This window comes from Muntiacus reevesi, chromosome 3 (assembly GCF_963930625.1).
Source record: "Muntiacus reevesi chromosome 3, mMunRee1.1, whole genome shotgun sequence".
Taxonomy (NCBI): Eukaryota; Metazoa; Chordata; class Mammalia; order Artiodactyla; family Cervidae; genus Muntiacus; species Muntiacus reevesi.
In genome coordinates this window covers 259,782,409-259,808,785 of record NC_089251.1, presented here as the reverse complement: position 1 = coordinate 259,808,785, position 26,377 = coordinate 259,782,409, and the positions used below count along the sequence as shown (strand labels likewise).

Sequence of the window (26,377 nt, the reverse complement as noted above, 5' to 3'; positions counted from 1 at the left end):
TTCAGAGTAATTCTTAAATAGCTATATACATAATATATATATGTAATATCTATATGAAGACATATATGTACATGGAGAGAGGAGAGAAATGGTGATTGAATAAAGTGCCTTCACTCTGAAACCTTACTCATCGTAAAGTGCAGATTGTCTTTTATTTTGAGTCCTTTTAATTATAAGTATTAATAAATAAATTACAAATTCAATTTATAATTTCTTTGATTTGGATATGAGTTTTTTCTTAATGTATTACTATAATACTTTAACATCTAGCACCATTAAATTGATGGTAAAGTTGGGAGTATGGTAGCATGTATGCTAGTTGTTTTTAGTCAGAATAGGAGAGTAGCGATAAAATTAAGTTAAAATCTTAGACCTAGGATTGGATGCTGTTTATTCAGTTGTCTCACATGTGAAAGCTGCCATTTCTATCATCTTTCATATCAGAGCCTTTGACCATTTTCTTCTCCTGCTCTCCACATACCGAGTTGTGAGTTCTTTCCATGATAAAATAGGACAAATATCCCTCATCTTTATGTTACTGGGCCACAACTGGTCATTTCCGGATTTCACTTTTAAAGACAGATTCCAGTAACATGGCTTCTTTACCTGACTCATATTTTACTATTGCTATCCTCCTGAACGTAGCAACAAAGCTCATAGACAATCTGAACTATCCGGTGAACATTACATACCTTATCCCTTAAATAGTTATTTGTAAGTTTAGAGGGCATAGAGGCAATGGATTCTGCACACATACCCAACACCCATCCCTATCCAAACACAAAATATAAACATGCTGAGCACAACACCAACACTTACAGCCCTACTTAAAGAGCCTAGCTTCCAGGTTAGAATGCTGTGTTCCACATCATTGATCTTCCCCCAGCGATTAATTCTGATTATGCACCTAGTGAGCAATCGGGAAATGTTTGTGGAACGTCTTTCGGATAAAAACGATGAATCATTACACGATAATTTTAGCATCCAGAGCCCTAACTGTAACCGGGCTGTGCGGCAGTCCTAACACAGAATTCACGAGCCCCGCCCGCGAGGAACCAGCAGAAGGAACGCGAGAGATTTGACAGCGATATCTTCGACCGCCTCCGTTGGGTATCAGAAACACTCCGCGGTCAAGATCGTTGCTTCTGGAAGGAGTGGAGGCGGGTGTGATCTCGCAAAGCTACACCTCAGCGCAAGGCACGCCGGGATACCGGGGAGCCCAAATACCGTCACCAAGCAACCGACAGGCACGCGGTTGTCATGGAGACCGGCTGGCGACTCCGACAGCCTGGCTGAACTGCTGCCTTCGCCCTGCCCCGGGCAAGATGCTTCGCGGGGGCTGTAAAGCCTCTGAGAGGCGAAGACACTTGATCGACCGCCTCAGCTGGCAGCAAGACCAAGCGCTGAGCAGCAGCATCTACCTCCTGCGAGAGATGGGCCCCACCGCCTTTCTGCTGAGAGAGGAGGAACCGGAAAACAGGGATTTCCGAGTAACTACCGCCCCCAACTCGCCTCGGCTTCCAGCCAGGCGGACCCGCCCAGTCCCCCCAGATCCACCTTGTATGTGGCTACTCGCTGCCGAACCTCACCCGCGAGTGTTCCCGGCTTTAAAGACGTGTGCATTGCCGAGCAAAATAGTATTTGTTAGAAAAGTTCCGTTATTGGAGGTTAAGGCTCCAAATCATATCCAGCTTCTAAGATGCTGGCCCTTGATCTTCGGGCTTGAAAACATAACAGATTTTATTTGAGTATATGGTTTGCTTTTACGTAAATTCTCGGATCACTAGCTCTGTAACGCAGATGAAATGAAAATCGTCCAGTCGGTTTACAAGCCGTATATATTTGCTGGATAAATAAAATTGGATTTTCTTTACTGTTTTGTCTCTTGGAAGCTATAACGAGACACTTTTAAAGTGTAGCTTAAACGGCGATTCCTTGGAAAGGTCTTGATGAATAAAAATTCTTTTCACTTTTGCTGAAAACTACAGATATTTAATTTTCACATATCCTTCTTTCATCAGTCTAAAATCAGCCACCGCTCTACTTCCCAGAAGATGACCTGGAATCTTTTAATTTAATGTTATTAAATTAAATTAAATTTATTTATTTTAATTTGCTATTTTATTTTTAATTAATTTATTTTAATAATTAATTATTAAATTAATGTGATGCATTTTAAATACTGAGTACAGATTACTAACCTATGCTTATCACAGACGTCCTTTTCCCACTTTACAACACTTAGGGTATTTAATAAATAGTTTAAGCCAGTATAGACTTAGTAAGTAAAATTAAATACACTCACTAATTGAAATATATGCACAAAAAAACCCGGGAAGTACTCCATTACTCCAAGTCTTTAGCTACACTGCAAAGTAGAATTTCCTTTCAGCTAATATTTTATAGATTTTTCTTTCAAGCTTTTAAAATTAGAGTTCTTTTCACTTGCCTAAACATAGCACTCTTAAAAACAATCTTAGCTGACAATACAATTTGTTGAGCAAGGCAAAGAATATGGAAGTGGAGAATTAGACTGATGTCAAGAATTAAGATGTCCCAAGTAGACTGTATTTAGCCTTTTAGAGTCACCTAAACTATGACCTGAAAGCTCTGTTAATCCAGTTATTAACTTAATTTTACTCTATAATCTAAAAATTGACTTGAGGTGCTTTTTTTAAGTATACATTTTTCTTTTGAAGGTTTCTCTAGGAAATCCTCATGTTTGTAATTGTTCCACATTTCTGAAAGGAGGGGAACTTTGTAAGCACATATGCTGGTAAGTGATGTTGTAATGAAGATCTTCCACAAAGAAACATCTTGTTTTATTACTTATTTTTCCTTTCTCATAGTTTGAGTTCCGTAAGATTAAAGAAATTTGGTGTTGAGAAAATATAAAGGTAAAATGACCATAGCTTGTCAATATAGTCCATATAGTTTGGGGTATTTTATTTAAACCCCCAAATTTAAATTGAAAAGCATACTACCACCTCTACATGTTTGTAATGTTATTGTTTTTAATAAGAAAAAAAAATCAATGTTTAGACTTTTATTATGTACAAAGGTGAAATCTAACAATAAAACAATCTCCTTGATTCACAGCAGTGATGATAATTACATAGTTCATTATGATTTTTTAAAATTTTATTACGTCCTTTTCAGTAAGCATTTGACTATGAATTTTCAAGATTCTACTTTAGATTACTTATGTCAAATTTAGAATTTTTCGTCTAGAGTCAGAACCTGTTTGTAGGCAATCCCAGAAATGAAAAACAAAAAAAAATTCCTTCCATCTATAGTCCTTTTAAAGCTTGCAATTTGGTTTTATCATTTTACATAAAATAGATTTTTATTTTATGCCAGTTTCCTTTGGGCAAGGGTATTCTGTTCTGATTTTTATGTAACATTTTTTGCAGCATATTAACCATAAATTTAGTGGAAATATAATCCAAGTATTTAATATACTAATGTATATTTAATATATTTAAGTAAGAATTTAAAATATGCTTCCCACTTTTTAAAAAGTTATATTCCATTTTAGTTGATAATATTTGAAAGTATTTTTCTGTCATACATTAAAAGTGATATGTATAGGAAAACAAGAATTATCTAGAAAATTCCTCCATTTCCAGGAGTAGGAAGCTTCTGTATTAGTCACTCATTTGTGTCTGATTTGTGAGCCCAGGCACTGTAGCCCACCAGGCTCCTCTGTCCATGAGATTGTCCGGTCAAGAATACTGGAGTGGGTTGCCATTTCCTACTCCAAGGAAGCTTCCAGGGCAGTTTAAAAGGAGTGCTGTGAATACTTAGATTCCCTCACTAATCTTTCTTTGTGAACTACTCTTATGTCATAAAGAAACTCTCTCTGACAAATCTCTTTATTGCAAATGCCTTTTGTTTCCATGGATCATGTTTTTCACATATTTATTTTAAAACATAAATTTAATGTCTTGTAACAGAAAATGATGAGAATTTTAGATTTATACCTAATGTGTTCAGCAAAGTAAATTCTGTAATGCCATTCCTATTCTAAAATTAATAATACCTTTTGAGGTTATGTCAAAAATAAATGTTTCATTTTGATTTTCTACTTTTGGATATTAGGGTCTTGTTGAAAAAATTCAGGCTCCCAAGGAATCATGAATGTAAGTTGTGTTTGTGTGTGTGTTTTTACTAATTTAAAGTTAACAAATTAAGAAATTTTTGTTAAGACATATTCTAAATTTAGTCAGTTATTTTTCTAGATGATCTGACAGCTGTCTGTAATGCAGTTTGTTACATTTAAGAAAATTGGGACATTTTTCTAATAACAAAAAAAAAATGTAACTTTATATGACATTTCAAATTAAAAAACATTTAATAATAAATGAGATGAAACAATTGCCAGATTTTCAATACACTTTCCCTATGTATTCTAAGCAAGGATTCACAGTAGTTTGTATATCTAATTTTATTTTAATTGTGAGAAAAATAATAAATTGTTCAGATCCCAGAAATAGACAGTTGACATGATACATAATTTCTTTTAAAAATATTTACTGACAAGTTTTTATGCAAAAATTATGTTTTTGAGAGTAAAATAATTCCAATGACAGTAAAACTCAATAAATTGAGTTTAAAGTCAGGCATATGAAAATTTTTATAATTTTCAACTTAAAAATAAATTCTAGAGTCCTCAAAAATAAAAGAGAAAGAAAAATAATTCTATTACAGGTTAATTAGATTTGTACATTTTATAATAAAGATGCTGTCATTATCAAAGTGTTTCCTGAAAAGATTTATTTAACCTACACTAGATTCATCCAAGAACTACAAAGGCATTTTAAAATTTATTAATGTCTATAATAGTCATAAAAAGTAAAGTAATAATTAGGTTTTTTTCAATTCGAGGTACAGATTCTATTTAAGCAGGTTCATTCCCCTCAAACTATTTTATAAGTACAATAACAGTAGACATTTATAAGTTCTAATAGACAATAAATTAACATTAGTGTTTCACAGGCATTTTTCCTTTATATTCTTCTCTCCACATACACATTCCCTGGTGGCTCAGCAGTAAAAAAACTGCCAGCAGTTTAGGAGACCACCTGCCAAGCAGGAGACATAGATTTGATCCATGGGCCAGGAAATTGCATTTCCCAGAGAAGGAAATGGCAACCTACTCCAGTATTCTTGCCTGGAAATCCCATGGACAGAGGAGTCTGGTGGGCTACAGTCCATGGAGCCGCAAAAGAGTTGGACACACCTCAGCAACGAAATCACTGCCAGCACATATTTTCTTAAAAATGTCTCATATTGCCTGTCTCCCCTTGTTATGTCTGTAGCAGTGATTTCTGCATCTTATCAGGAGACCCGTGTTTCCACCTGCCTTCTCAGCAGCACAGTTTTGGAGGTCCCACGGGCATTTTGAGTACTAAATTCCCCCATATGTGCTCCCCTGTTGTATTCCGCAGCTCACATGTTGACTTTCCCTTTTCTTTAGCCTCAAAGCTAGAAACTGTGGCATCCTTGGTTTTCCATTTCTCATCCTCTTCTCTTGTACAAATCCCGTTTGTGTTACACCGTCCCTACTTCTCAGCTGCGCTCTCACCTCTGTCCTCGTTCTCACCTTCGGTCAAGCTTCCTCAACGTTTAGTCCTGTTCTTAGGAGCCTCCTGGCTTCCAGCACCTGCCCTTTGCTGCTGGCTCCTCCACATTGTAGACAAAAGGTTCTTCCTGACATGTCACTAGTCTTCACTTCATCCTCTCCCAACCCTTCATACACAATGATTAGATTGTATGAGTTCATGCATATTGTTTTCTTCTCTATTTCTCTATCTACTTGAAGTTTAATGTTCACATCCTCTACACTATTTTCCATATCATGTCACAAGCTTCTTCTATACTACGCTGCCCATTAGAAATATAATGTGAAGCACTTGTATAATTTTCTAGTAACCATATTATAAAAAGTAAAAAGAAATAGGAAAATTAGTCTTAATAATATATTTTATTTTAACCCAATACTTAAAAATATCATGTCAACATGTAATCAATATAAAAATTATGAGATAGTGTGATGTTTTTCCCTTTGTCTTCAAAATCTAGTCTGTCTTTTACACTTACAGTACATCTCAACTCAGACACTGTATTTTCATTAGAAATGCTTGATCTGCATTTAGACATCATAAAATATTCAATTGAAAAATAGATTCAGATAACACATAAATTGTTATAAACATACTTCTTAATTTCCAAAAACTATAGATTATTAGTCTTCCATAAAGCAACATTCAAAATTCAATTTTTCAGTCACATTATCCACATTTCAAGTGCTCAGTAACCAATGGCTATTGTATTGGACAGTACAACTCTACCCAGTTATATTCAACAAATATTTATTGTACTGCATTTTAGTTGAGAGCTCTGCTAGGTTATTTTTTAATGAATTGGATCATATGAATTGCCAATATTTTTTCATCTATGAAAATAGTAATTTCATATGGATAAATTTAATATTTTGCATCATATTCTCCTTTGTGTTCTTGAAAGCAGAAATCATGTCTTATTATTTTTATTATTAAGTATCCTATAGTAGGAAAGTTTGTAAATGGTTAAATTTGATCCTGTATATGAATTTTGAAAAATTATATTTCCTACTAAAAATATTTTATATGATATTTAAAAGATGTTTTAGCTACTTACATTGAGAAGATACTTTGTGTACAAATATTCAAAGAAAGTATGTCTCAATAATGTTGAAGTTTATCATTTAAATGAAAGCTAGAACAAACATGCATGAAAATTAAAGTAATCCAAAGAAAGCTATAAATGGCTATTCATTAATATTATATAAAGTATATAAATGTAGAGAAGAAGGTTACTAATAATGAAGCAGAAACATTTTGAACATCATTCATAGATTCTTTTCTAAAATAAATCTGGAAACAATTGTTTGTACCCTAGTGTTGCATTTCAGAAACCTGAGACTTGCTTTTATTTTTGAAGACCTACAAAGATGGTTGGAGAAGGAAATGGCAACCCACTCCAGTATCTTTGCCTAAAATATCCCATGGACAGAGGAGCCTGGTTGGTCACAAAGAGTTGGACACGACTTGTGGACTGAGCACAAACCTGGTTACATAGGAATTTTTCATAAAAATAGCAGTTTTCGAACACAATATTTTTCCCATAACCCCACAAATATTTTCCAGCAAAACCTAGCTTTATTGCCTAATGGGTTTTTTCTAAATACAATGTCTAGTAAATCCCATCTATTCCTTTTTTCAGTTAAATATTAATGGATCACACTTAAGGAAAAGTTTTTTAATTCCAACCACAAAAATATAATTAATATTCATTTTCTATTTTCTTTTTTTACTTTGTATTTATACAGAGAATAAATGTAAGTGTGGGAATTCTGTGTTCTGCTTTTATCACACACTGGTACTTTATAAATACTTTCAATGCTATATAGTCTCTCTAAATTGTCAGTGAATGTTAAATAGATTATGATATACTCAAGAGTATTATATGTCATAATTGACTTAACATTCTCCTGTTGTTTGGCATTTATTTCTAAATACCTGTTATATTCTGTTTTATCTTGACTCATTTTTATTGATTTTTTATTAATTTTTATTGGAGTATAGTTTTTCCTGTTATATTCCTTGTATATGAAACTTTTTCTTCTCTCAGTTATTTATCTAGCCTAAAGTCTCATTAATTGGCTCTTGGAGTAAAAGTACTCCAAGAGTACTCCAAAAGTACTCCAAAAAGTATTGTTTTTATTTAGATATAATTGACATAAAACATTATATAAATTTCAGGTGTATGACATAATGATTCACTGTATATGTATATTGCAAAATGATCACGAAATCACACAATTATAACTTTTTTCTTGTGATGAATATTTTTAAGATTTTTCTCTTAGCAACTTTCAATATGCAACACAGTACTATTAACTGTACTATTAACTGTAGTCACCAAGCTGTGCATTATGTTCCCACGACTAATTTATTTTATAAATGGAAGTTTGCACATTTTGACCACCTTCAGCCATTTCTCTTACCTCCTAGCCACCCCCCTACACATCTTCAGGCAACCATCAATCTGTTCTCCATATCTGTGTTGTTTGAGGATTTTTTCCTTTTTTAAGTATTAATATTTTATAGCGTTAATGCTTTATACCATTACTTTTGCTGATTAATGATTTCAGCAATATATCAGTTTTCTGCTAGTTTTGCTTTTTGGATTCATGTTTTAGTCATATTTAACATATTACATATATTTAACAGCCTATTTTAAGTCTCCAAAGTAAATAAAGATACATAGAAAATTTTGAAAAACAGATATTTCTATAATACTAGGAAAAAAGACTAAGTCACACAGAGTAGGAAAAGATACAAAGTTCATAGTAATCTATTCATTCCCAGTAAATTAAGAAAATAGTTTTCATTATTCATACACCTGACATACCTTTAGAATCTAAAATGCCCTGAAATAATTTAGGGCAAATGAAACATAGCCCTTTATTTATTTATTACCTTTTATTTAGATTTCACTCTTTATCTGTGACTCATTTTGATTTGAACCCACTTTTCTTTGATATTAATGAAATTGAACATCTATTGACTTATTTGTACTACATGTGTAAATTGTACTTTGGCTATTTATTTATTGGAGTAAAACTACAAGCTCTTCCTAAATATAGGGTTTACCCCTCTTTGCAAATGTATTCCTAATGATATAATTCTTTTTTATATGGTTTTTTTGTTTTGTTATATATATGTCGGTTTTTGTGTGTTACTAAATCTTACTATTTTTATTTTTTGTGTATATTGTTTTGATGCTTTGAAAGTTGTCCTTCCATAGTGTTTTAGATATTTTTTTCTGCTAACTTTTTCATATTATTTTTATTTTTCCTTATGGCATCCATGTGTAGTTGTATTGGTATAAATTGGAGATTGGTATTTTTTTAATTAGTTTAATTTTCTCCATATTTATACCTAGTTATCTCAGTGACAGCTAATAAATAGTGTTTCTTTTCAACCTTGTTTCATAATTTTTATTCTTTAGTGAGTTTTTGTATATTTATTGTTTTTATAATAGATTGTGATATCTGATAAGATTAACTGTCTTGCTCTTCTCTACTAAAGAAGATTCTTTCATAGTCTCTTACATTAATTTTTCCAAATTAATTTCAGAAGAGTTCGTTTCTCCCTTTTATTCTCTGATTCATGTTATAGCACAGAGAATATTTTGTAGCCAGCTTCTCTTAGGAAATTTTATAATTCAATATTTCTGCTATTGTGGAGAAATCTTTTGTTCTTCATTTTCCTCCTCATTTTTTTAGGGAGCAGATGTTGCTGTGTCTCTGTGACAGATAGCCCTCATCCTCCAAAGTAATGGTTAATTAAAGTATAATACCCTCCCACATTCCACCTGCCACCCCACCTTAGACAAGGAACAGAGATCTCTATAGTCAAATGTAACCATGAGCTTTTCAATATTTTTAGTGTTTAAGTGGTAATCTTTTTAGGGGAAAATGAAGCTTTTCATTACCTTGCAAGTGATTTTTAATCTATATGCATTAAAGAATGTATAAAATGACCAGAACTCAGGGGGGCCAGTAACAGCTGTCATTTTAATTATGGCATGTTAAGGAGAGAGAAAGAGAAAAGAACATGGGAATGGGCCAGAGAAAAAAGGAATCTAGGATGCCTTGATCAAAAACTACATGCATTGAGAGCAGGAAATAGGATAGCAGGATGGAGATAATTCAGAATTCAAAAACTGTACATCCCAAGGGTATAGATAATATAGTTCCTAATAGGTTGTCCTGAGGAATACTGACCAAATCTGTGAAGGATGTGGCTACCGAGACGCTCTTGTAAGGGCGTGAAACTGAGGAAGGAAAATAGGCACAGTGGAGTCTTGCTCTCTCATTATCTATTTAGTAATTTACTCATCTAACAAATATTAATTACACTAACTACTCAAATATCTCTTCCCTTTCTGAATTTGCACCCATTTCTTTTAATACTCTTGTATGTTGATAAAGTATTTGTTTTTTAATAAAAGATAAAAATGTGAGAGATAATTACAGCACCAATCCAAGAATGAACACTGTCATATAATTAATCTGAAACATTTATAAGGTACTGGTTGTACCAACTCTTTAGAGTAACAAGAAAATAAGAGATAATTTCCATGCTTTTTATAAACAACTCTTTTCTGACCTTTTGGCTCTGAAAGGAATACAAAAAATAGTAAACGTCAGTGTAATAATTCAACCAAGTCTGTCTTTCTGATATTTGGAATAAAAAATGCTAACTTTCCGCCTAAGTTGTTTCTGTATCTCCAATTTGCCATCAAATTTTAATACTTTGGAATTTATCACTAGCTGCTTTGCAGTTAGGTCTTGTGGAGAGAGAAATCAATGATTTGCTTCAGGGAATACATCGAGTTCAAACTCCCCAACAAGAAATAAACAATGAAAATGCACGGATTGAAGAAGATGGTTACATTAAACAGAAGGAAATCGGTTCAGACGATATCTGCTCTATTTGTCAAGAAGTACTTTTAGAGAAAAAGCTTCCTGTAACCTTTTGCAGGTGACATGAGTTTTCTTTAGATTCTACAAACATATGAAAAAATTCTAATTTAATATGTTTATAATATATCGTTATGAAGCATGTTGATAGAAGAATAATACATATTTAAGCAATCATATTTAATTGGCCTTTTATTTCCTAACACATATGTTTAAAGAGGTCCTTTTCCTACTCTAAATATTTCTGGCTACATTTAAAGACTGAAAATTAAAAAATAAATTCTACTTTAGTTCCCTTTTCACTTTAAGTTATTAAAGTAGATAATTTTCATGTTTTTGTTTTATACACATGAACAAATTCCGTAGCTTATAAGCCACCTGTTAATGTAGGAGATGTGAGACGCAGGTTTGATCCCTGGGACCCAAAGATCCCCTGGAGGAATACCTGGCAGCCCACTCCAGTATTCTTGCCTGGAGAATCCCATGGACAGAGGAACCTAGTGGGCTACAGTCCATGGGGTTGCAAAGATTCGGACACGACTGAAATGACTTAGCATAAGCAGATGCCATTGCTTAGAGTGGTTACAAAGAGTTTTCTGAAAGTAAAGGTTATTTTACTTTAAAATGATAAAAAATCTCTTCAGCTTTTCTAAATTTTATCTTTAAACCTAAATAATTCAAAATTCCGCTTATACATAAATGTTTATTAACAGTTTTGTACTCAACTATTTTTAAAGGCACTATAAAATTGGACTTGGAAAATTTGAGCAACCACTTGGTATTTAACATTTTAACTGTTTTTTTTCCTTGATTATTTACTAAAATTTTCATCCACATTGTATTTTTTCAAATGCTTCCTTTGCATATTTTGAAATTATTAACTATTTCCCAAAATATTATTTCTCTCAGCAGATATTAACTGGGTACTACCACATTCATGTTAGTGTAATTTCTAGAAAAATAAGGTGACACCTCTGCTCTCAGCAACATTTTTTATTTAAAAATAATAATTGCTATTATAATTTTCCTCTTTGCTAAGACTGTATTCATTCTCAATTTAAAAATGAAAAATATAATGATGCAAAATCTTTGCCAATTTCATTGAAATGGGGAGCATTTTGTCTGGAACGCTGATCTACTAAATTCAATATGATAGATTAGATTAGACTAGACAGAAAGGATAGTGTTTAAGTGTGTGTGCACTCAGCTCCCCAGTTGTATCCAGTTCCTCGTGATTCTTCGGACCATAGCTCACTGGGCTCCTCTGTCCATGGGATTTTTCAGGCAAGAACGATGGAGTGGGTTGCTATTTCCTCCTCCAGGGGATCTTCCTTACCCAGAGATCAAACCCGTTTCTCATGTCTCCTGAATTGCAGGTGGATTCATTACCACTGAGCCATCAGGGAAGCCCCATTTATGTCTGTAATCAAGCTATAAATGATCAGTTCTGAATCTATTTTTATGGGAAATAAAAAATGGTAGCACGGAAAACTTATTTATGTAAATACACTTTGCTGCATACAAATAATAAACATGGATTTTATTTCTAACAGGTTTGGCTGTGGCAATAGTGTTCATATAAAATGTATGAAGATCTTAGCTAATTATCAGGATGTGACATTGAACTCTTCCATGTTGAAATGTCCTCTGTGTAGGAAAGACTTTGGACCATTAAATCTTATTTTAGAGGAATTCAAAAATTCTAACAAACTTGTGACTGCAGCTGAGAAAGAACGATTAGACAAGCATCTTGGAATTCCTTGTAATAACTGTCAACAATTTCCACTTGAAGGGAAGTGTTACAAGTAAGTATCAGTTAGTAAAATTATAAGTTTGTAGTCTTTTTTTTTTTAATTTAGAAAACTTTGAACATTAGAGTACTAGTCATTTAAACTTCTTTCCTTCCTTTATTTTTTTTTTTTTTGTTTGTTTTTGTTTTTGTTTTGCTTGCTTGTTTTGGGGGATGGGTGGATTTTGTTTTGTTCTGTTTTTGTATTTGCCCTATATAGGATTAGGCTGCTTATTCAGAATTTTCAGACTAGTGATCTTATGTCAGCCCTGAACCTCAGAGATTACAGTTGTTTTACTCACATAGAGTATTAACTTTGCATTCTGGTCTAGATTGTTAGTCTGAACTATCATTCTTTCTTGGAAGCACTGATCGCAGGATTTATAATTTGGCTTAAATCAGTTTGCAAGCTCAGAGCCCTGCTAGAGAGACCTCTCATCCCCTGTAATTTTCTTTGAACCACCTATGAAGTCATTGCCAAGAACTTCTAGGACTGAGCCAGAGGGATATTAACTAGATCAACTGAAGTTAATGTCCCCCCAACTCCAAACTGCAATGATGCATGTTTTGTTTTCTTTTACATCTTAAACCACCACCACAAGATATTTAGGAAAGAAAGAAATTTTCATTACTTTTTAAGTAATCCTCAAACTTTCCCACAAGTCCCACAATAAAATATCAATTAATTGCTATGCTTGGAAATTTGTTCTTTCATAATTAAAATCTTAAAGATTAACTGTGTGTGAAGAAGAAAATATCCTGTTTCAACCTTTGTTAAAAATGTTCTAAAATGCAGTCTTCCTGATTTACATTATGATGAGTCCAATTAACACATTTTTAAAACCCTCTCATAAAACTATAGACCTGTTTTTATCACCCCAACAGAGAATGATACCTGCCTCTTGGAACTGTTCTAGTAGTTTGTTTTCTCAATGTGTCACATAAAAACCAATCAGCCAGAGCACTGTTCGCAGAAGTCTTTATTGGAAAACAGCGGGCCTGAGAAAGCGCCAGAGGAGCCTTTTTACTTGAGGAAGAAGGGCAGAATTTTTATAAGGTTTAGCAGGAAGTGTTCGGACAGTTTCTGGAATTTTGGTTAAAGAGAATTCTAGAAAAAGGAAAGACGATATTTGGCACTAGCACTCATTGCTTTGGCAGTCTGAATTTTTTTCAGGAGGGGCGAGTAAGAAAAATAAGGGACTAAGATAATGTGTGGAAAAGTAAGTTGGGAGAAATAGCTCGGTGGGGAATAAGGACAAGTGAACGTCACAGTATAAACTTTTCAGTCTTTATAGTGATGTGTTCCTCAAATGGTCAATGTGTGAGTGGCTTTGGTAAATTTCCTGGGTTTTGTGAATGACAGCGTTCTCCTCTGTCCCTCTGACTGCACTTTCTGTCCCCATGCGTGAGTCTTCCTGCTACCCCTCAATCCAGGCATTCTCCACTGTTCTGCTCCCTGCTGCCATTCCACACTCTCAGAATAACTTCTTCTATATGCATTTGTTCACAATTATTCACATCCATATCAATTTTCTCTTACAAATTAAAGAATGCACACTATTCCACTCCCTCAAATAGTAAGATTTCAGTCGTTAGGCTGAAAGAACTATTTCCAGTAGTTTAGCAATGGTTTGAATAAGAGGCAAGATAAACTAGAAAGCTTTTCAGTTCCTTCTTTGTTAAAGTTCATAATATAGTTATTAATACTTATTACCTTTTAATTTCAAAAATATCATATATATATCAACGCAGAGATGCTTAACTTTTTCTAGCCCAGCATAGTCTGATGTATGGAATAAATTACACCATTGCTCAGATGTTATTAAGAATCTTTCTTGTGTATATACATAATACTAATGAATAAACTAATACTTGCTATTTCTAAGATGTCTGAAGGATATATTTTCCCAAATTTCTCTTGGAAATAATCTTCTCATTCTTTGATAACTTGAGTAAGAAAATAACATTATTATATTGCTTGAAATGTTATTTTTTGGTGAATATTGCTGCAAGTAAATTAGAATTATCTGCTTGTGCCAAAATTTTATATAAGTAACCTATGTTTAGATTGAATTTGGCAGAAAATGAAAATTTTTATCATGTCAATAGTTTTTATTGCAAATTTTCTTATACATATGAGTTTTTCCATTTTGTGAGGGAAGAGAGGGAATATAGTACAATTCTGTTTTCAAGAACCTGTTTTGAAACAGGTTCTGTTTTGAAACCTGTTCTATTTTCTATTAAGTATAACTCTAGCATTCATGAAATCGTAGAAAAACACTGAGAAATCAAATGATAGAATATCTAATAGGCTGTTGGACCTAAGGAACTTAGACAAAGAGATAGATTCAGGATAAAGTATTCCAGAAAGACATCATGGTGGGGGTGTGTGGTAGACAAAATAATACCCTCCACAATATATCCACATCTTCATGCCCAGAACCTGTATGTTAGGTTGCATGTTGTAGGAGAATTAAGGTTTGGTGAAATTCAGACTGCTAATCATCTGACCTTAAAATAAGGAGATTATCCTGCACTGCCTGGGTTCAGCATATAATCACAAGGGTTCTTAAAAGTGGGAAAAGGTGGCAAAGAAGACAATCAAAAGGGATACGTGACTATGGAAGGAAGCCACAGAGAGATACTACATTGCTTGCTTTGAGGAGGAAAGGGACACAAACTAAGCTAAGGAAGGTGGGCAGCCTCTAGAAGGAAGGACAGAAAAGCAGATCTCCCCTATAGCCTCCGAAAAGGAATGCAATTTTGTGGACCCCTTGATTTGAAGCCCATTGAGACCCATGTCCAACTTCCAACCTACAAAATTGTAAGATAATAGTGTTGTTTAAGCTGCTAAATATGTAATTTGTTATAGTAGCAACAGGAAACTAATATAGGTAAGATTTAAGATGGGCCATGTCATTATCTGCATAGTTCCCAGGAAATCTTGACCAGAGTTTTTCACCAAAAACCATCAAAATAACTGGATTTTTTTTTTCCTGTATGTTTTGGTGTTTTGCATTTTTAGGTGTACCAAATGTATAGAATATCACTTATGCCAGGATTGTTTTGATAGCTGCTGCCATCTTTCTCACTCATTTATGTTTCGTGAGGTACAGTATCCTTCTTAAATTTCATATAGTGTTTGTATTTGTCCCATTGTAAATCTAAGTAAAATCTCAGAATATATAACACTCTGGAATAGAGCTGACTGTGTCTGAATAAAAACCAAAGACCATGATTTTTTTGATAACTTTTTCATAAGGTTTTCTAGGCAATTGGTTCTTACATCAGTAATTTATAAAATTCAACACAATAACAAATATGTGATGATATCATATATAAATCTTAAGTGAAGTGAAGTCACTCAGTTGTGTCCGACTCTTTGCGACCCCATGGATTGTAGCCTACCAGGCTCCTCCGTCCATGGGATTCTCCAGGCAAGAGTACTGGAGTGGGTTGCCATTTCCTTCTCCAGGGGATCTTCCTGACCCAGAGATCGAACCCGGGTCTCCTGCATTGGAGGCAGACGCTTTAACCTCTGAGCCACCAGGGAAGCAGAAATTAATGGCCATCAAGTTTGAAAATTCATTTTGAAAAAAAAGATCTCAACACACCAAATGACTTATTACTAATGATGATCTATGGTTTTAAAATTTCCTATATCACTTGAATTTAACAAGTAAATAAGTATCTCCTAGTGCTGAACTTACTACACAAGATAAAACATCCTCAATTACCATTACTGATTAATAGGTTAAAATTTTACTTTTAAAAGTACTGTTAGAGTAGCTATGCAACAGTATATGAGTGACTAATAATTTGCAATTTCTTTAATGTGTTAAAAAGCTATATTTTAAAATGATGATCTTTATTTACATTATTATTTTACTGATATGCATCCTACTGATTTTAATGCACAAGGTAAAAGTTTCCACAAATTGCCGAGTAACATTCACTTTTTACGTATTACAGAAGAGAAATCAAAAATGGAGATCGCTGGGGAAAAGGTCAGATAAAACTGTAAAATATGTTGATATTAAAAATGAGATAGAGGAAAAGATGCCACATTTTCAAGAAAAGCAAGAGTAAGTGTCTCAGTGAAATTTGTATTTGGGGAAATATTTAAATAATTTTTCAGTTTGGATAAGTTTTATTCATTTCTTTATTCAAGAAACATGTATTGATCAAGTACTATTATGTACTAGATGAGATAGTGTTCAAGTGAAGAGCAAAACTCTAGAGTCAGAATGCCTAAATCCAGTCCTAGTACAGCCACAGATTGTCTATGCAACTTTTGGGCTAGTTATTTCACTCCTCCCTGCAACATTTTTCTTTATCTTTAAATTGGGGGCAGTTATAAAACCAGTCTTATAGAAATTTTGTGCATGCGAAATTGATACAGTAAATATTCAAATAATGCTGTCTACTATTATATTATTAATATTAATTCTACCAAAGATTACATTAGGGATATAGTAGTTATAGTAGTTCCCTTAGTAATGATCATCAAAATAAATATAAAATTAAAACTGATAGGAGTTAATATAAAGAAAAAAATACAGTTAACTATGAGATTTGCTTTGAAGTAATCAGCCACTGGAACTTCCCAGGTGGCTCAGTGGTAAAGAACTCACCTGTCAATACAGGAGGGTTCAATCCCTGGGTCGCGAAGATCCCCTGGAGAGGAAATGGCAACCCACTCCAGTATTCTTGCTGGGAAATCCAATGAACAGAGGAACCTGACCAGCTACAGTCCCTGGGGTTGCAAAGTCACCATTAGTAACTAAACAACAACAATTGGCCACGAAGGGAAGGAAGTCTTTCTTTTCTCATTGCCCCTCTACTCCACCCTCATGAAGAGTGTTGAAGGGATTGGTTGTATTTCAAAACCCTGACTCAGCCTCTTTACTAGAGGACAGATTTTGTCATACTTCTTATTAATGAAAGAAAATTAAACCTACTGTGTATAATTACTATATTAGGTACACTATAAAACATTAACAAAGTTCATTTTAAAAGAATGAGATAAAATTGAAACATTTTTTAAAAGACAATTTCAATGAATTAACCAAACAAAAATTGTGCTTGTTCATTATATATGTAATATATATATATATTTAAAATTTTATCCTATGTATATATATTTCTATCCTACATATATATATATAGTATATCTATATATAGATAGACAGATGATTGATAGACTTCTGTCCAACCCAGTAGATACCTAGCCCATGCTCTGTGGGTGCTCCACACACTTCAGAGACCGTAGCTCTTGTGGACTATAAAATAGTTTGTGGGTGTGAAATGAGCCTATACAAAGGCTTTCCATCTCCCTTTTCCTTGGCCCTGGCTGGGTATCACACCTCAACCTATTAGAATGATAAATTGTATAACTAATGGTGTAAGAGATATTGTGGAGGTAAGCAAGAGAACATTAGGGATAGAAGGATGTTCTAGGCAGAGAAAATGGAATAGACAAAAGAGTTTCAAGATTAAAAACTGATTAACAACTTGACATAATAGAAACACACAGATTTTTTTTTTTAGTTGATAATTAAATGGCCTTGGTAAAGGCAATTTTTGTAGTTTATCTGCAGAGTTAATGAGAAGTATATCTATATAGTAATGAAAAGTACAAAGTTTTCTAAGAATATATTTTAACTTTATTCTGGATAACCTTTGAATAACAAGAATGCATCTAACCTTTAAACCAAGCTTTTGTTTTTAAATATTTGTCTGTTTTATCAGCTGCTAGTGGCATCAAATTTACATTGCATAATCTTAGTTATGTTTGTTGGTAGTTTTGGTACAAAAATGGGATTGGTATCTTTACAGTACATTTACATGGTCTAACAGTACTGAAGTAGTAAGCATATGCCCCATGTGAAATAAATTTCTTCATAGATTATGACTTACCAATTTATCATAGTAGCCCAGAATATTTAATATGGCCTACCATCCATGTTATTTCCTACAAGATGACAAAGTGAACTGGGTTGTATTTTTCTAAACACCAGCCTTTGTGTTAGCTCAGCTCATATATATGAAAGCATATAGTTTTCATCAAAATTCTATTCTGGTTTCATTGATGTGAAAAAGCTCAACTCAAAAAATTTCAACTTGGTATTTTTGTTTGAAATGACTAAATTTTGTTCTTTATGAAGTTGATGTTGAAGTTGGATTCATCCTGTTCAAGATCAAGACAATAGATTTTTAAACTTTATAATGCATGAGACTTATTATCTTCAGTTCTAAAAAGTATTGGGTTCATTTGCATGATTTATATGGAGGGTTATTACCTGTACTATTGATAGCTTCCTGATCTATAATCACATATGACCATTCATATCTCTCTGCTTATTCTCACTTAGCCAAATTTATACACCAAAACACGTGGTAAAGTCACTGCCTCTCTTTCTGATCACAAAGAATAGCAAACTGCTTGCTCCAGGATACCAGTGTCGACTTTGTTTGAAGGCATTTCATCGTGGTCAACATACGAGATTGCTCCCATGTACTCACAAGGTAGAAGTCACACCATTTTAGTTTGAGTTTCCCTGTGGGGCCAGTTTTCACAAATGGAATGGCAATTTAAGACTCTCCTTTTACTTTTTTAGTTGGATTATGAGCAGAGATGTTCAGATTGAACAGTGTGTGTAAAAATTTGCTAGAGCAGAGACTATTGAGAAGATGGCTCTCTGCCCCTCAAGGATGGATTCCTATTAATTAGGATTAAATCATTTCTGTATATACTACTGAGGAAAAATAAAATGACACTTCAAGTTAAATAATTTTGCCTACTTTGGTTACTGATAAAAAGAAAAAGCTTATAGAATATACTAACTTATGATTCTTCCGATGAAACAGAAATGCTTAATTCTACATAGTTTATTATTATTTCAAATGGACTCACTGGAATCAAAGTATTAATGTTGCTGAATCACTATGTGGTGGTAACCACATTTTTTCTGAGATAAAGTTGTTTTAATAAATAAACTTTTATAATTTATGATATTATGTCTTACCATCATCATATAAGTCTTCAACACAAGTTGGCTATGACATTTTTATTGTTTAATAATACTCATTCATTAAAAAGTAACAGTGAAAGGGTATCCATAGAGGGCTTTTCATTTTAATGTGGAAAATAGCGATCAGTCTGTAACCAACTACATTTTTAAGAGAAATTCTTCAAAATATTTCCATAAAACATGATAAATTGTATTACCTTCCAATTTTATGAAACTTTTAAAGTGATATAGGAAATTTTATATGGGAATGAATTAGGGATGATATGGAAATGAGTGATATAGGAAAATTTATATGAATACTGTACATTATAAATAAGATAATGTATCTCTCATTAGCATAACTTTTTTTTAAGTTTCATAGGAAATGTATTGACAGTTGGTTACTCCACAAGTGCAATTCATGCCCTATTGATGGACAAGTTATATATAACCCTTTAATCTGGAAAGATAGAGCGGTGAATGGACATGTACATCATTCTGCTTCAAACACAGACATCACTCATCTGCCAAAAAAGGAAGACCCAGAACTTTTTATTCCTGGTACTGGATTAGTCTTAAAACAAAACAAACCTGGAATTTTACCTATCTTATCTCAACGTAATTCTGAAAAATTGAATACACCTCAGAGTCCAAATGATACTTATCAGAATATAACAATAGACAATCTATATTCTTTCAAACTAGATGATTTAAATTCAAGAAAATCAATCTATGAATGTAAAATTAACCAACATTTTCCCAGCTATCTCCAAGATTTACCCACTGGATCCTTTGGAAAAACATCATCTCAAACATTTTTTCCTTCTATTGATCACAAGAATATAATACATCCAACTGAAATGAAAAATCCACGTATAAATAAAAAACACCACACTAGTCAAAGCCAGAAGATGAGCAAAAGTTGTAAAGGAACTAACCACAATTCAAAGAAGTTTCTTGGTAATAAAGCAAGAGAGGAAAACATGAGATCAAATACTTTGCTTCCAGATTTAAGTCTTATTGTAAGTTGGGATACAACAAAACTTAGTTTGTCTAAGAGGTATAATAATTGTATGGGGAAAATTAGACCAAAATGTAGTCATTTATCCAGAAGGCCTATATCTCACCCTTTAAATGCAAAAAGCCCTGAGCTATCTTTAATATTGGAAGGTGTTCATTTGTAAAAATTAATTTATTAAAATCAGAAAATATTTGAATATCAAATGTAAAATTTTTGCAGAACATAATAAATGCTATATACTCCTGACAAATATATATAAAATTCTCTGCTATTATTTTCCCTACTTGTCTATGAATAATGACCTATATATATACAAAGTTCTGTGTTTTTATTTTAGCTATTCTCTATGAATAATGACCTAAGGAAATGGCTTAATTTCTTATAAGACTTAAAGCATTGATAAGTATGTTTCAGGGTCTTATGAATTATAAATAATTTTTAGAAATTTTATATATGTCTTTACATTGATTAAATTAATTATTTTTAATTAAGGAAATAGATTTTCCTTGCATTGAGTTACTGTTTTCAAACATTTCATTTGGTGACATGTAACATACAGGGATTCTTTCCAGTTATTTTTTACATTTTATGAACTAATGATCACCACAACCCTATAGGAAAATCCAGATGGTGGTTTCCTTTTTTCAGTTATTTTTAATTGAAGGATAATTGCTTTACAATATTGTGTTGGTTTCTGCCAAACATCAACATGAATCAGCCATAGATATATTTGAATTGGCCTCCCTCCTGAACCTCCCTCCCACTTCCCAATCCATCCCACACCTCTGTTGTCACAGAGCCCCAGTTTGAGTTCCCTGAGTCATGCAGCAAATTCCCACTGGCTCTCTGTTTTACATATGGTAATGTATATGCTTCCATGCTACTCTCTTTGCTCATCCCACCCTCTCCTCCCCACCCTGTGTCTATAAGTCTGTTCTCTATGTCTGCCCTAAAAATTGGTTCATCAGTACCATCTTTCTCAGTTCAGTTCAGTTCAGTCACTCAGTCGTGTCTGACTCTTTGCGACCCCATGGACTGCAGCACGCCAGGCCTCCCTGTCCATCACCAGTTCCCAAAGTCTACTTAAACTCATGTCCATCACGTCGGTGATGTCATCCAACCAGCTCATTCTCTGTTGTCCCCTTCTCCTTCTGCCTTCAGTCATTCACAGCATGAAGGCCTTTTTCAATGAGTCAGTTCTTCATATCAGGTGGAGTTTCAGCTTCAACATCAGTCCTTCCAAAGAAGATTCAGGACTGATTTCCTCTAGGATTGACTGATTTGATCTACTTAAAGTCCAAGGGACTCTCAAGAGTCTTCTCCAACACCACAGTTCGTTCTACATTCCATATATATGCATTAGTATACAACATTTGTTTTCCTCTTTCTCACTACTTCACTCTGTATAATAGGCCATGTAAAATAATTCATCCAATTCATTAGCACTGACTCAAATGCATTTCTTTTTGTGGTTAAGTACCATGAACAGTATGAAAAGGCAAAAAGATAGGACACTGAAAGATGAACTGCCCAGGCCCATACGTGCCCAATATGCTACTGCAGATCAGTGGAGAAATAACTCCAGAAAGAATGAAGGAATGGAGCCAAAGTAAAAACAACACCCAATTGTGGATGTGACTGGTACTAGAAGCAAGGTCCAATGCTGTAAAGAGCATATTACATAGGAACCTGGAATGTTAGGTCCATGAATCAAGGAAAATTGTAAGTGGTCAACAGGAGATGGCAAGAGTGAACATCAACATTTTAGGAATCAGCAAATTAAAATGAACTGAAATAGGTGGATATAACTCACAACCATTATATCTACTACTGTGGACAGGAATCCCTTAGAAGAAATGAAGTAGCCATCAAAGTCAACAAAAGAGTATGAAATGCAGTGCTTAGATGCAATCTCAAAAAACAATAGAATGATCCCTGTTTGTTTCCAAGGTAAACCATTCAATATCATGGTAATCCAAGTCTATGCCCTGACCAGTAACTCTGAAGAAGCTGAAGTTGAATTGTTCCATGAAGACTTACAAGACATTTTAGAAATAACAGCCCCAAAATATGTCCTTTTCATTGTAGGGGACTGGAATACAAAAGTAGGAAGTCAAGAAACACCTGGAGTTACAGACGAATTTGGCCTTGGAGTACAGAATGAAGCAGGGCAAAGGCTAACAGAGGTTTGCCAAAAGAACACACTGGTCATAGCAAACACCCTCTTCCAACAACACAAGAGACGACTCTACACATGGACATCACTAGATGGCCAACACCGAAATCATATTGATTATAGTCTTTGCAGCCAAAGATGGAGAAGCTCTATACAGTCAGCAAAAACAAGACCAGGAACTGTTTGTGGCTCAGATCATGAACTCTGTATTGCCCAATTTACACTTAAATTGAAGAATATGGGGAAAACCACTAAACCATTCAGGTATGACCTAAATCAAATCCCTTACAGTTATACAGTAGAAGTGAGAAGCGGATTTAAGGGACTAGATCTGATAGAGTGCCTGATGAACTATGGATGGAGGTTCGTGACATTGTACAGGAGATAGGGATCAAGACCATCCCCAAGAAAAAGAAATACAAAAAAGCAAAATGGCTGCCTGAGGAGGCCTTACAAATAGTTGTGAAAAGAAGAGAAGCAAAAAGCAAAGGAGAAAAGGAAAGATATATCCGTTTGAATGCAGAGTTCCAAAGAGTAGCAAGGAGAGATCAGAAAGCATTCCTCAGCGATCAATGCAAAAAATAAAGGAAAGCAATAGGATGGGAAAGACTAGAGATCTCTTCAAGAAAATTAGAGATGCCAAGGGAACATTTCATGCAAAAATGGGCATGATAAAGGACATAAATGGTATGGACCTAACAGAAGCAGAAGATATTAAGAAGAACCTACAAGAATACACAGAACTGTACAAAAAAGATCTTCACAACCCAGATAATCATGATGGTGTGATCAGTCACCTAGAGCCAGACATCCTGGAATGTGAAGTCAAGTGGGCCTTAGGAAGCATTGCTATGAACAAAGCTAGAGGAAGTGACGGAATTGGGGTAGAGGTATTTCAAATCCTAAAAGATGATGCTGTGAAAGTGCTGCACTCAATATGCCAGAAAATTTGGAAAACTCAGCAGTGGCCACAGGACTGGAAAAGGTCAGTTTTTTTTTCAGTCCCCAAGAAGAGCAATACCAATGAGTGTTCAAACTACCACACAGTTGCACTCATCCAGCACATTAGTAAAGTGATGCTCAAAATTCTCCAAGCCAGGCTTCAGCAATACATGAACTGTGAACTTCCAGATGTTGAAGCTGGTTTTAGAAAAGGCAGAGGAACCAGAGATCAAATTGCCAACATCCACTAGATCATCCAGAAAAACATCTACTTCTGCATTATTGACTATGCCAAAGCCTTTGACTGTGTGGATCACAATAAACTGGAAAATTCTGAAAGAGATGGAATACCAGACCACCTGACCTGCCTCTTGAGAAATCTGCATGCAGGTCAGGAAGCAACAGTTAGAACTGGACATGGAACAATAGACTGGTTCCAAATAGAAAAAGGAGTATGTCAAGGCTGTATATTGTCACCCTGCTTATTTAACTTATATGCAGAGTACATCATGAGAAATGCTAGGCTAAAAGAAGCACAAGCTGGAATCAAGATTGCAGGGAGAAATATCAATAACCTCAGATATGCAGATGACACCACCCTTATGGCAGAAAGTGAAGAAGAACTAAAGAACCTCTTGCTGAACATGAAAGAGGAGAGTGAAAAAGTTGACTTAAAGTTCAATATTCAGAGAACTAAAATCATGGCATCCGGTTCTGTCACCTCATGGCAAATAGATGGGGAAACAGTGGAAACAGTGGCTGACTTTATTTATTCGGGCTCCAAAATCACTACAGATAGTGATTGCAGCCATGAAATTAAAAGATGCTTACTCCTTGGAAGAAAAGTTATGACCAACCTAGACAACATATTGAAAAGCAGAGACATTACTTTGTCAACAAAGGTTCGTCTAGTCAAGGCGATGGTTTTTCCAGTGGTCATATATGGATGTGAGAGTTGGACTATAAAGAAAGTTGAGCGCGGAAGAATTGATGCTTTTGAGCTGTGGTGTTGGAGAAGACTCTTGAGAGTCCCTTGGGCTGCAAAGAGATCCAACCAGTCCATCGTAAGGGAGATCAGTCCTGGGTGTTCATTGGAAGGACTGATGTTGAAGCTGAAACTCTAATACTTTTGCCACCTGATGCGAAGAGCTGACTCATTTGAAAAGACCCTGATGCTGGGAAAGATTGAGGGCAGGAGGAGAAGGGGACAACAGAGGAAGAGATGGTTGGATGACATCACTGACTCAATGGACATGGGTTTGGGTAAACTCCGGGAGTTGGTGATGGACAAGGAGGCCTGGCGTGGGGTCGCAAGCAGTCGGACACGACTGAGTGACTGAGCTGAACTGAACATCCCACTGTATATATGTGCCACGGCTTCTTTATCCATTTATCTGTCGATGAATATCTAGGTTGTTTCCATGTCCTAGCTATTTTAAATAGTGCTGCGATGATCATTGGGGGTAGATGTGACTTTTTCAGTTGTTTTTTCCCTGGGTATATGAGAAAACCATAATTGTTGGGTCACATGGTAGTTTTATTACTGTGTGTTTTTTTTTTTAAAGGAATCTCCATGCTGTCTGCAATAGTGGCTGTATCAATTTACATTTCCACCAGCAGTGCAGAGGGTTCCTTTTCTCCATCCTCTCTAGCATCTATTATTTAAAAGGTTTTTGATGATTGCTATTCTAACTGGTGTGAGTGAGATCCCACTGTAGTTTTGATTTGCATTTCTCTAATAATGAACGATGCTGAGCATCTTTTCATGTATTTATTAGCCATCTGTTTGTCTTCTTTGAAGAAATGTTTGTTTAGGTCTTTTGCCCACTTTTTGATTGAGCTGTTTATTTTTCTGGTATTAAGTTGAATGAGCTGCTTGTATCTTTTGGAAATTAATCCTTTGTCAGTTGTTTTATTGCTATTATTTTTCAGATGGTGGCTTTCTTTTCTACTTTATGTCCTGAAAGGAGTTTTCTTGTACAGATAATGAAATAAAATAATTATTATATAATTATATTCTTATAATGCTATAAACTATACCACATTTACAGTGATTTTACTTGGTTTTTTTTTCATCAAGAAATATATAAGTACTACCAAATTCCCTCTTTTATTGTAGTAACAATTCAGTTCAGTCACTCAGTCATGTCCAACTCTATGATCCCATGGGCTCCAGCACACCAGGCCTCCCTATCCGTCACCAACTCCTGGAGCTTGCTCAAACTCATGTCCATTGAGTCTGTGATACCATCCAACCATCTCATCCTCTGTAATCCCCTTCTCCTCCTGCCTTCAATCTTTCCCAACATCAGGGTCTTTTCCAGTCAGTTCTTCCCATCAGGTGGCCAAAGTATTGGAGTTTCAGCTTCAGCATCAGTCACCCCAGTGATTATTCAGTACTGATTTCCTTTAGCATGGACTGGTTGGATAGCAAGGAGTTGCAGTCCAAGGGACTCTCAAGAGTCTTCTCCAACACCACAGTTCAAAAGCATCAATTCTTCTGTGCTCAGCTTTCTTTATAGTCCAACTCTCACATCCATACATGACTACTGGAAAAACCATAGCTTTGACTAGATGGACCTTTGTTGACAAAGTAATGTCTCTGCTTTTTAATATGCTGTATAATTTGGTCATAACTTTTCTTCCAAGGAGCAAGCACCTTTTAATTTCATGGCTGTAGTCACCATCTGCAGTGATTTGGGAGCCCAAGAAAATAAAGTCTCTCATTGTTTTCATTGTTTCCCCATCTATTTGCCATGAAGTGATGGGACCAGGTGCCATAATCTTAGTTTCTTGAATGTTAAAAGTGTTAAGAAAGCTTTTTCACTCTCCTCTCACTTTTGTCAAGAGGCTCTTTAGTTTTTTTTTTTTTCTTTGTGTCAGAAGGGTGGTGACATGTGCA

General features: G+C 34.5%; 1 protein-coding gene across 1 annotated transcript; it reads left to right on the top strand.

The window, feature by feature from the left end:
- The first annotated feature begins 1,325 nt into the window (after positions 1 to 1,325).
- On the top strand, positions 1,326 to 20,520 carry ZSWIM2 (zinc finger SWIM-type containing 2). Its single transcript, XM_065927947.1, has 9 exons — positions 1,326 to 1,490; positions 2,700 to 2,776; positions 4,102 to 4,142; positions 10,385 to 10,595; positions 12,088 to 12,339; positions 15,349 to 15,433; positions 16,296 to 16,408; positions 18,698 to 18,851; positions 19,711 to 20,520. Exons 1-9 carry the CDS (start codon positions 1,326 to 1,328, stop codon positions 20,518 to 20,520), a joined length of 1,908 nt encoding a protein of 635 aa, XP_065784019.1.
- Positions 20,521 to 26,377: the final 5,857 nt, after the last annotated feature.

What these genes read in the sequence shown, in the direction of transcription:
- ZSWIM2 (XM_065927947.1), top strand. Translation starts at nt 1,326, where the DNA reads ATGCTTCGCGGGGGCTGTAAAGCCTCTGAGAGGCGAAGACACTTGATC. An exon ending in CTTCCTGTAACCTTTTGCAG is followed by an intron (nt 10,596 to 12,087) that starts GTGACATGAGTT and finishes TATTTCTAACAG; the next exon opens with GTTTGGCTGTGGCAATAGTG. An exon ending in ACTCATTTATGTTTCGTGAG is followed by an intron (nt 15,434 to 16,295) that starts GTACAGTATCCT and finishes TACGTATTACAG; the next exon opens with AAGAGAAATCAAAAATGGAG.